We start from the raw sequence: 9,854 nt of genomic DNA, 5'->3' as shown, positions 1-9,854 counted from the left end.
CTCAAAATGATATCATATTTTTTTGTAGTATATCTCCTATTATTATATTATGCAAGTTGTTTCCTTACCAAATCTAATTTCATTCATGTTACAAATAAAATACATTAAATTATTCTCCTAATCCCAACATTTTTTAAATATAAACATATAAATTTCATAATAAAAATCATTAAAATTGATTAAATCAATTATTAAAAATCAAATTTTAAACATAAACATAATCTAACAACAAAATCATTCAATATTCCCTTTAATTATGCATCATCAAATGCATATAACAACAAATTTTCCCATAATTTTACAATTCCATATATACCAATTTAAACATTTATTGAAATATGATGCATTGATGACTCAAATTTCACTTTTAGTTTGTGTATGGCGATGAAGCAGGAGGCAAATAGTCTTCCATTAGAATGGAATAAATGTACAAAGTCAAAGATAACTTCACGGTATTGTCGCCTTTAAAGTCGGAAGTTTAGGCAATTGTAGACTTATTTTCCCACATGATATGGAGAGGCTTCCAAAGTCTCACCAATAACAGATTACATTCAAAGCTATAAATATTTGTTGAATGTCGTAACCTCACTTTCCACTCCACAATAGAATGTAATGGAATTTATTTAATAAAAAAGATTTCCTTGTATACTTCAAAATGGAATAACATCCATACTCTGTGAACATACTTATGATTATACACAGACTCGTAGAATAACACAGATTTGATTGATTCTTTGCTTCTGAATATTGCTCTTCTCTGCCCCACTTGGAGTACGTTGATATAACCTGCAACTGCCATTCCAGTTTTCTGCCATGACAATTCTACATTTAGCAGAGAATAACCCAAATGATGTACATATAATTATCACAGGCAATGAAACTTCTCCATTCTATGATTATTTTTCTGTATAAAACAATATTTGAAAGAAAAAAATAGGCATTAAGACTTGTAAGAAGTGTTCCTTAGATCATCTCACTCCTACCTCTCTTTAAATTATATAAGAATAATGGCATCTTCTTTTCTTGGGTCAAATTTTGCTGACTTCTTGACATGTTTTAGATTAATTAGTCAATAATTTGTCAGAGGTGTCTATTTGTAAAGTGCATATATTTCTCTTTTCCCACTAATTCTTGTATTAAATATGTAGGAGAGGAAATGAAAGGGACCTATAAGATAGCACCTAATCACTACCACAAATATTAGTATAATTGATATATTCAATATTTTTTAATATTATTTAAACATTTAAATACATTACAAATGAAGTTGTTATATTGTTCGGCTAAGAGTTAGAGACTCTGAGGTATTCATTCCACCAAATTTGTTCAGGGCATCGCTTGATTTCTAGTGGGTTCATTAAGGACCTATTGACAAACAGTTACACTTTTTAGAATATGAGTTTGTAAAGTGTGAGTAAGTTATATTTGTTTAGATAAGTAGTTTTTTACATAATTAAAGATGTGTTGAATATAAATGTTGTTCGATGTCAATTTTATTGTTATTATTAATCTTATAAAATTATCAATTATAAAGTATTTTTAATGTAATGAATAATTTTAATCCAAATTTCATAAACATTAGCTTTTATTTTAACAACATTTATTTTATTTTCAAGTTTTTAATGTGGAAATTAATTTTGATCGGTTGAAATAAGATTTACATAATCTTTATAATATTTCATTTTTCACTTATTAACAAATTCGTTCTCACTCTAAAATGTTTAAATGAATACTATTTAAACATACATTTTGATATTATGAAAATTATGTGAGTTTTAAGAAGCTAAAAGAATTATACAGTGTAACAATATTGAAAATATATGAATAGTATTGATTAGGTCAAGTCATTTTCAATATCATATTGTTTGTGTCAAAATTCAATGACTCCCATCTAACTTATCTTTAATACATGATTGGTGTTGCTCATATTAGAAGTCATAAAAATGAGTCTAAGTTTTTCTACCAACCCCCAAAAAGAAGATAAATTATTAAGAATAGTTAAACCTAAACTACTTAAAGTTCAATGACAATTAAGCACTCTTTTCAATATTGGGTTCAAAGTTTTTCTACCAACCCCCCAAAAGAAGATAAATTATTAAGAATAGTTAAACCTAAACTACTTAAAGTTCAATGACAATTAAACACTCTTTTCAATATTGGGTTCAAAGAAATATATAGATGTTGATTGAATATATAAATTCATATCAATAAAATAATTCAATTTATTTGTTAAAGTGCAGTCTTAATCTTCTATCCATTTTTTGTGTTAAACACCAAATTTAGGATTCACATAAAAGAAAATTTATTGAATATAAATTAAATAGTTCTTGATAATATAACCTTAGATTATATAAAAACAAAGCCAATTTAATTAAATCTTGAAAGTGGTATAAAATATTATATTTTATATTAAAATATTTAAATTTTGTTCTAAGTTTCATTGAGATAATACAAGCATAGACTTTATAGCCATACATATAGTAATTTGAATGATTAAACGAAAAAAAATATTATTTTAATTTAAAAAAATAAAATTATTCTAACCACCAATGATTATATATTCTACATTGTTGAGTCAATGAAATCACAATTGAATTCGATTCCTAAATATTAGTAAGATTGGACATCTGTTAGGATATTGTTCATACAAAATTGGAGGGTACATCTAATTTCAAATGTACATATCATTACCTTTATTTTGTCAACTATGAATGGTGATTCATAATAAAAAATGTTGTATAACCTTCATTTACTTTTGGATGCCAATAGTTTTTTATTAAATAGAAAACTACCATCAACACATAAAGGAAGGATGACAATGAGCCTAACCTTGTAAATACCAATTCATCACTCATCTTTCAAACATTTTACTGTTGTGCTCGATGTAGATGCCAAAAAGTGTGTGTGATAGAAAGATGGGTCACCTTTTACTTAACCCCAATATTAATATTCATAATCTTGGAGAATTCATCATTACTTTTCACCCAAATAATAACATTTTAATAGAACATAATTGTAAAATGGAGCTCAATATGAATATCAATTTCTTACAGTCTTTTCTATAGGTGGGTTCTTAAGATGATACCAAAATAATTTCAAGGGAAAAACAACATATATAAATATTTAATAATAACTCTAATGGTGATAAAATGAATACAACAACTTAATACATTGAATTCTAAAAATAGCTTAAAAATTAACTTCTTTATTATTGTGATCCTCAATCATTTCACTAACAATTTATCTCAAGGATTAGAATATATAATTTTTCTATAAGTAGAATAATTAAGACATGCATTATTTGGGAAGGTCATTTCTCTCTCTTTCCAAACTTGAACATAATAATAATAAAAGTCATATTCCTCTTTTTACAAAATTCTTTCCTTATAGATTGGTTGAAAATATTTTTGATATTAAGCTCCCAAATTCTTTGGGGATGTCAATCCAATATCCTTCTATGCCTTCATTTTTATTTTTGTAAGTTACCAATTTCTTATTATTATACCCTCAATAAAAAAGTTATTGTTTTGGGTTGAATGACTAGAATGTTTATGAAGGATTTTTAGAGGTTGATAAATAGGCTCTCTAATCATTATCTTGATAAATCTATATATCATTTAGTTTTTCTAGAAATGATGTATATCCAATATTTATTGGGATTCTATTTACATAGATCAAGAAATATCTATTGGGTCATTTAATAATATAACATTTATTTTTTTTGCTAGTTCCTATTTTTGTCTTTTCGCTCTGTTGGGTCTATGCCCCTTCGATGTAATGTGGATAATGTTATATATGGGGATGTTTAGTTTTAGTGGTCTTTGTTGGCTTAACTCCTTGTTAAGTCTAGACTGATCTTTGTTTTTGTTAAAGGGTTTTGAGTCCCTTCAAAACCTATTTTTGTCTTAATAAAAACATAACATTTTATTTTCATCATATTTTAGTATTTAGTATTGATAGTTTTCTTGTTTTCATCAAATTATGTGGTTTATCTTTTTATTGTAAATTTAGATTATAAGGCACTCCAATGACCAGTATGTTAATAACTTCACTTGATATATAGTATTTGAATACCTATCTACGTATGTGGATATGTTGAAAATAAATTTTCAATAGAAATTATCGATTGAATGATATCTTAGGTTGTAACTGAAAATCTCTCAAAGATACTTGAAAGGGCTTTCTATTATCATAAACAATCAAATTACTAGTAGCATAATTGATCATTTAATAGTGGAATGTATTTTATATTTAGAATTAGCTTTATGAGATAGTGAACGAAATGAAATATGTCATCGTAAATTATTTCAATGATATCAATTTTCATAATCAAAGATACTTTAACCCATCTTATAAAATACATCTCTAAAATAATCTAAATGAAAAGTTCACCTTAATTAATGAAAGATAACATATATAATTGTAAGTAGTTTAAAATGGATGTAACTTTCACTACACTAGATTTTCTATTCTACAGTGAAAAACTTGTTACTAAATATCTAATTAAAATCTTCCAATTTTCAACATTAAATATTTATATTTCCCTACTATCATTGAAAGAATATTAAAGATATATAATTTAATGATATAGTGATGAATCCAAGAGTCTAAATTGACTCTCATGTTTTAAATCACCTATTTATACTAAAGTTGAAGTATATAATTAATAATGTAATCTATCACAATATATATATTTAAAAATAAAATATCCTAAACTGTAAAAAGTATGCTAATAACATGTTAAACAAATGGCTTGAAAAGGCTTGACTCAGTCTAAATGTTGATTAAAGTTTAGTTCATTAAAAGTGAGAAGAAACTGACTCAATAAAAATATCAAGTCTGAAATTCCAAACTACTCAAAGCCAAATTAGCTTCTTTGACATACTGGAATTCTACGATGACCAACAGATTTGCATGTGATGGGCCTAAGTAAAATTAACTTTATAACACTAGACTGACAAACACCCAAAGGAAAAGCTAAGTTTATAAGTCCAAGATATAATGCTTCTCCCTTCAATTACTGAGGGTATTAATACTTTTGAAGAAAACACACACCATGGCTCAGGCTTCATAAAATCCTGAAAATCAGATTTAAAACCAGTAAAATGCTAATATGAAAAGCTTTCTATTGAGGAAAATACTTATCTCAAAGAAAGACAAAGGCTATTAGTGGTGGTTATGTGCTAAGTAATAGTGGTTTTCCAAATCCTTGGCAGGTTCAAGGGTGCCTCAAGATTTCAAATGTTTGTATCTCAAGAATCCTCACCTCTCAGAGTCCCAAACCCCTCAAACACAGTCTCAAAGTTGGAGAAAACCTGTATATCCAAGGATTAATAATATATAAGGTTAAGGAGGGAGGTACTGAATTCGAGAAAAAGTTTTGACAAATAATAAACATACTTTTGAGCGCATGTCCATGTGTTGCCAACCTCCTCTTCCTTCTTCCACATACTCAGCCAAAAGAAGCCTGTATTTTGTGGATTGTTCACTTTATGATCGGTCTTAGATGGAATGAAACCTCTTTTTCTTACTCCCTGGGATTCAACTTTTAACATGTTGGTCTTCTCAATGCTCTATTGATTTCTAACACTCCTGGCCGAGGCCTTGTGCTATGATCAAAAGCACATCTTGGACTGAAAAATTAGAGAAATCGGGGATTTCATTCTGCTATAATATTTAACTATGGTAAGGCTTTGCTAGGGAGCGCATAAATTTGAGGGATTTCATTCCAAAGCACTCTTCCAGATAAAAAAAGGGTTTATAAATGTTGGGCTTTTGTATGGTTTTTGTGAATCTGATCTTAAACCAAACGAAAGCAATCTGGAGAATCAAGTTTTTGCAGCCTTCTGATGGGGTGCCGGAAAAGTATGATTCGTTCTGCAATTCCCGATATGACATGACATCTAAAACGGACACGGAATTTTTATTCCAAGAGCCTTTCATACAACAGTTTCAGATATCGGTTCAATTTAGGTGAAAACTGGATCTTTTCCGGGACTAAACCCTAGCAATCTATCGTTCCATTAGGTTTCACAGTCGTGGAACCAGCGAGGCTAACATTATTGTACGTTATCTGTAGTCTTAACGCGTAAATCTATCATTTTTAAATGTATACAGAATGGACGAATTTATTAATATAGCTATTATTGCGCGTTAATGGTTTGTATATTATACAGAGGGAGGTGTAAAAGAGAAGAAACGCTCGGATAAATGCCATCTGGAAGGACAAAGCTTGAATTAGAAGCCATTGATTCTGAAGAGGGTTTTTTTTTCGCTTTACAGCAACACTATTGGTTAGATGGCACTAAAAATATAATATAAGATCTGCATCTTCCTCCTCCTGCTATAGTTGTTTCGTGATATTCAAAGAGAAATCGACGTACATATGTTGGCGGTGATGTCATGTTAAATTTTTGGAAAGCGAAAAAAATGGTTCATTAATCGTACTCTCAAGCCGCGTACGTGAGGCCCCACTACAGAATCAAAGCACATGATCAAACAAAATAACGGAGCGATTCCGAGATGTGTAACGCCCAAGCTGGCGTCCATTACATAATACATTTCATTACCCCTTGTTTATGGATATTTTCCCGTGTCGGTGTGTAAAACTTGCAACCCGATATTTGCACATGGAGGAATTAGAACCCAACGTGCTTTACTTAAATTTTTTCCATTAATGGGCACAGACCAGAGACCAGAGATCAGAGATGATCACCATACATTCAGAAAGAAGTAAGTTTGTTTCAACGCAGAAAAATTAGCATTAATATACATGTCGATGGGAAGAACTGGTGTAAGAAATGAAGAATTAGATGATATAGCCTCGGTCCCGAAATTGTCAACAGTATCTACAACATTGAACTCTCAATATCCAGTAATAGCACATATATTTTTGCCGATTTAAACAAATTCAACTAGGAATTAATTACATCGACATACCTTATGCGTGTACAAGGACTGAGGACGCATGATGCATATATATAGTTTTTAAGAGAGTTTGCGCATCCCCGAGGGAAAAATGTCCTGGAGAAGGCCATGGTCTGTAAGACTAAGGTTTTGTGCAGATTGCGGCTGTGAACGTTGCAGTGCAGGATGAGGCGATGGAACTCCTTGATGGTCGAAAAGAGATGTTGTATTTGTGCGTGGAGGAGCCTGCACCATCATTTGCAAGGGATAATCTAAGGGAGATGGAGTAAATGGAGATGTAGTCATACTCATACTCATACTCATACTCATATTCCCACGTTGATCTGCAGCTGCTAAATGGGCATGAAGAAGATGATCTGATGCTAATGCTGGTGCGACGCCACCGCCGCCACCGCCGCCGCCTCCACCGGAGCTGCGCAACAAGGCGGGGCTTTGATGAGTATGTTGGCCCTCATAAGTTGTAATGACTATGCTGGGATCTTCAAAGGACCTTTCGACTCTCTTCTTCACAGAGCATTTACCATTTGTGCATCTGTAGTAACTCCTGCAAGAGCATAATTACAGCACCATCAATCAATCAATGAAACGCATGGGTGTCATGAGTTGTGGTTAATAAAAAGAAACGGCAATCAATCTATGAATGGGCGCTTTCAGGCATATCCTTCCAAGAGATACATGAATACACGCAAAGTTAAACACGCGCATGCATGCATTAGATTATTATAAACAGACAAAGAATCAAACAAAACACTGTAAAGCTAAAGATCCGAGGATTCCATGCACGCTCAAAAGTCTAAACCCTTAAAAAAAAACCATTGTTTGGCTGATCGATCACTGCTTTGAATTTGCCCATTCTGTGGCGAAATTGATGCCACGAGGTTATTTTAAATAAAGGTATTGGTTTGTTGAGAGGATCGAATCTGGAAGACTATATTTTAAATCCACAGAGAGAGAAAGAGATATGTTAGTTTAACGAGGATCGAACCTGGGGTAAGGACTGTTCTTTACGGCTTTCTGCCCATACTTGCGCCATCTATATCCATCCTCCAAGTGATCTACATCGCTCTTGGTCATAAATGCAAATCTGGGCTCACGATTCCGCTTCTGCCCCTTCTTTCTTGGCTTGCTTCTGATTTCATAACCCCACCAAACCAGTCATAAAACGTTAATAATACAGTACATCTTTCCCAATTCCATCAAACTTCACTGCTCTCTTCCAAAACATTCATGTTAAAAACAATGAGAAAATCTAATGATTTCAATGATCCCCAGTATTGAATTTAATCCATGACCCAATAAAACCAGTTATATATTTATCTACGCTAAGCGCACAATTGGAAGTGAAATATATCCCTAAATAATTTCATCAGTGTAGCCTGGGCTGAAAAAACTCACACTTTTTTTGAGTCCGCTGAGAGCTTATCCTGCGCTTCTTCCTGATCCGCTGTAGCAGCAGGAGCCTGGTCAGCCTGAGTAGCAGCAGCTGCTGGTTGCTTAGTAGATACCGCAGTAGCTTCCTCGTTTCCTTCTGCTGAAGACGAAGACAAGGAAGAGTTTGGCGTGGTGGGCACATTAGGAGCGTCCCCCATGTGCTCACTCGCTTCCGCAAGGGGCGAGGGAAAATCGAAGGAGCTGTGCGGAATATCATCCGAATTATTACAATTGCTGTTATAGTCGGCAAAGTGGTGGTGAGAACCCCGGGTTAATCCCAAAGACCGGGACATAGAATGATACTCCGAGGCGTCCATCTGCAACCCGGACTGCAAACACTGCGTGAAGCTAATGTAAGAGGAATCGAACCCCTCACCTATGTCCATCAAATGAGAGAGCTCCCCGGCAGTCCTGGATATTCCAAGCCCTGTATGGTCCGCCAATTCCATGCTATTCCATCCGGACGAGGCGGAGTGCCCGTAAATTAAGCCACCATGGCTTGACGGATGCAGCATCTCCGTACTAGTACTAGTCGGAAACACTAACTCTCTATTGGAGACCCCTCCTGAGTTCCAACCAGATTCAGAAGCCGTTAATGGCTTTACGTCTTCTGCAAACATTGCAGATTGAATGTCCCCTGCCATCTTCCACATCTCGCTCTCACGAGGCTGCTGCTGCTCGCCTTCCATCGCCAAAAACACACGCCTATACAAATCCCCAAAACCAGAATCACACCACCAATAATAATAATAAACAAAATATTCTCTATACCATCACTCGGAATTCGGATATACTCACTGTATATCTATCTATCTTTCGCAAAACCCTAGCACGAAACCCGATCCGCACCCCCAAAACGAAACTTGAGGAGTACGCAACATGAAACAAGCCGAGGCGGGGCGGGGGGATATATTCACTGTATATCTGTCACAGACATAGTGCCGAGGAGGATATACTCACTGTATATCTATCACAGGGGGGCGGGGGGAAGAAGAAGCGCAAGCAAAGCAAAGCAAAGAAACAATGCAATATTCTCCGTTTGTATTGAATCGAAAGTTGTTCGGGGCAGCAGGACATTTAAATCAGCGGCGATGTTGGCAGTTAGAACAGAGATTGAGGGTTGAGAAAGCCTATCTGCTATCTGCTACCGACTACCTATCGAAAGAAAAGAGGAAAGAAGGAAAAATAGAGAGAGGAGAAGGGAAAAAAGGGAAGGGGGAAGGGAGGCGTATAAGAAGAAGCGCAGTAATGGAATGGTATAGATGGATGGGTTGCACAAAGTAAATTGGAACGTTCCATTAGTCAAAGCAGGGCAGATGACGTGGAAACTTTAAAATGTTAAACTAAGCAGATTATTTTCTTGTTGTATTTGGGTTTCAATGACGCGTGTTTCTCGTCAAAACCTGCAAAAAGAACTCACTCCCTGCGCGGCTAACCGCATTCAGACAGTGAGTTGACCTTGCACCGCGTTGATTGCTTTATTTTATCATTTAAAA

General features: G+C 33.8%; 1 protein-coding gene across 2 annotated transcripts; it reads right to left on the bottom strand.

The window, feature by feature from the left end:
- Positions 1–363: 363 nt before the first annotated feature.
- On the bottom strand, positions 364–9,608 carry LOC131051053 (probable WRKY transcription factor 57). Of its 2 annotated transcripts, none has more exons than XM_057985400.2 (4): positions 8,323–9,608; positions 7,913–8,056; positions 6,940–7,471; positions 364–808 (listed from the first exon to the last, which is right to left on the bottom strand). In XM_057985400.2, exons 1-3 carry the CDS (start codon positions 9,045–9,047, stop codon positions 6,988–6,990), a joined length of 1,353 nt encoding a protein of 450 aa, XP_057841383.2. In that variant the 5' UTR covers positions 9,048–9,608; the 3' UTR covers positions 364–808; positions 6,940–6,987. The 2 variants fall into 2 exon arrangements, with proteins under 2 accessions (XP_057841383.2, XP_057841382.2); XM_057985399.2 differs by lacking the exon at positions 364–808 and having other exon boundaries at positions 6,627–7,471; positions 8,323–9,063; positions 9,157–9,608.
- Between the last annotated feature and the right edge of the window lie 246 nt (positions 9,609–9,854).

This window comes from Cryptomeria japonica, chromosome 6 (genome assembly GCF_030272615.1).
Source record: "Cryptomeria japonica chromosome 6, Sugi_1.0, whole genome shotgun sequence".
Lineage (NCBI taxonomy): Eukaryota > Viridiplantae > Streptophyta > Pinopsida > Cupressales > Cupressaceae > Cryptomeria > Cryptomeria japonica.
The sequence above is the reverse complement of the archived record's forward strand: the minus strand, read 5'-3'. Positions and strand labels throughout refer to the sequence as shown.

What these genes read in the sequence shown, in the direction of transcription:
- LOC131051053 (XM_057985400.2), bottom strand. Translation starts at nt 9,047, where the DNA reads ATGGAAGGCGAGCAGCAGCAGCCTCGTGAGAGCGAGATGTGGAAGATG. An exon ending in TCAGCGGACTCAAAAAAAGT is followed by an intron (nt 8,057 to 8,322) that starts GTGAGTTTTTTC and finishes TTATGAAATCAG; the next exon opens with AAGCAAGCCAAGAAAGAAGG. An exon ending in AAGAACAGTCCTTACCCCAG is followed by an intron (nt 7,472 to 7,912) that starts GTTCGATCCTCG and finishes ATGCTCTTGCAG; the next exon opens with GAGTTACTACAGATGCACAA.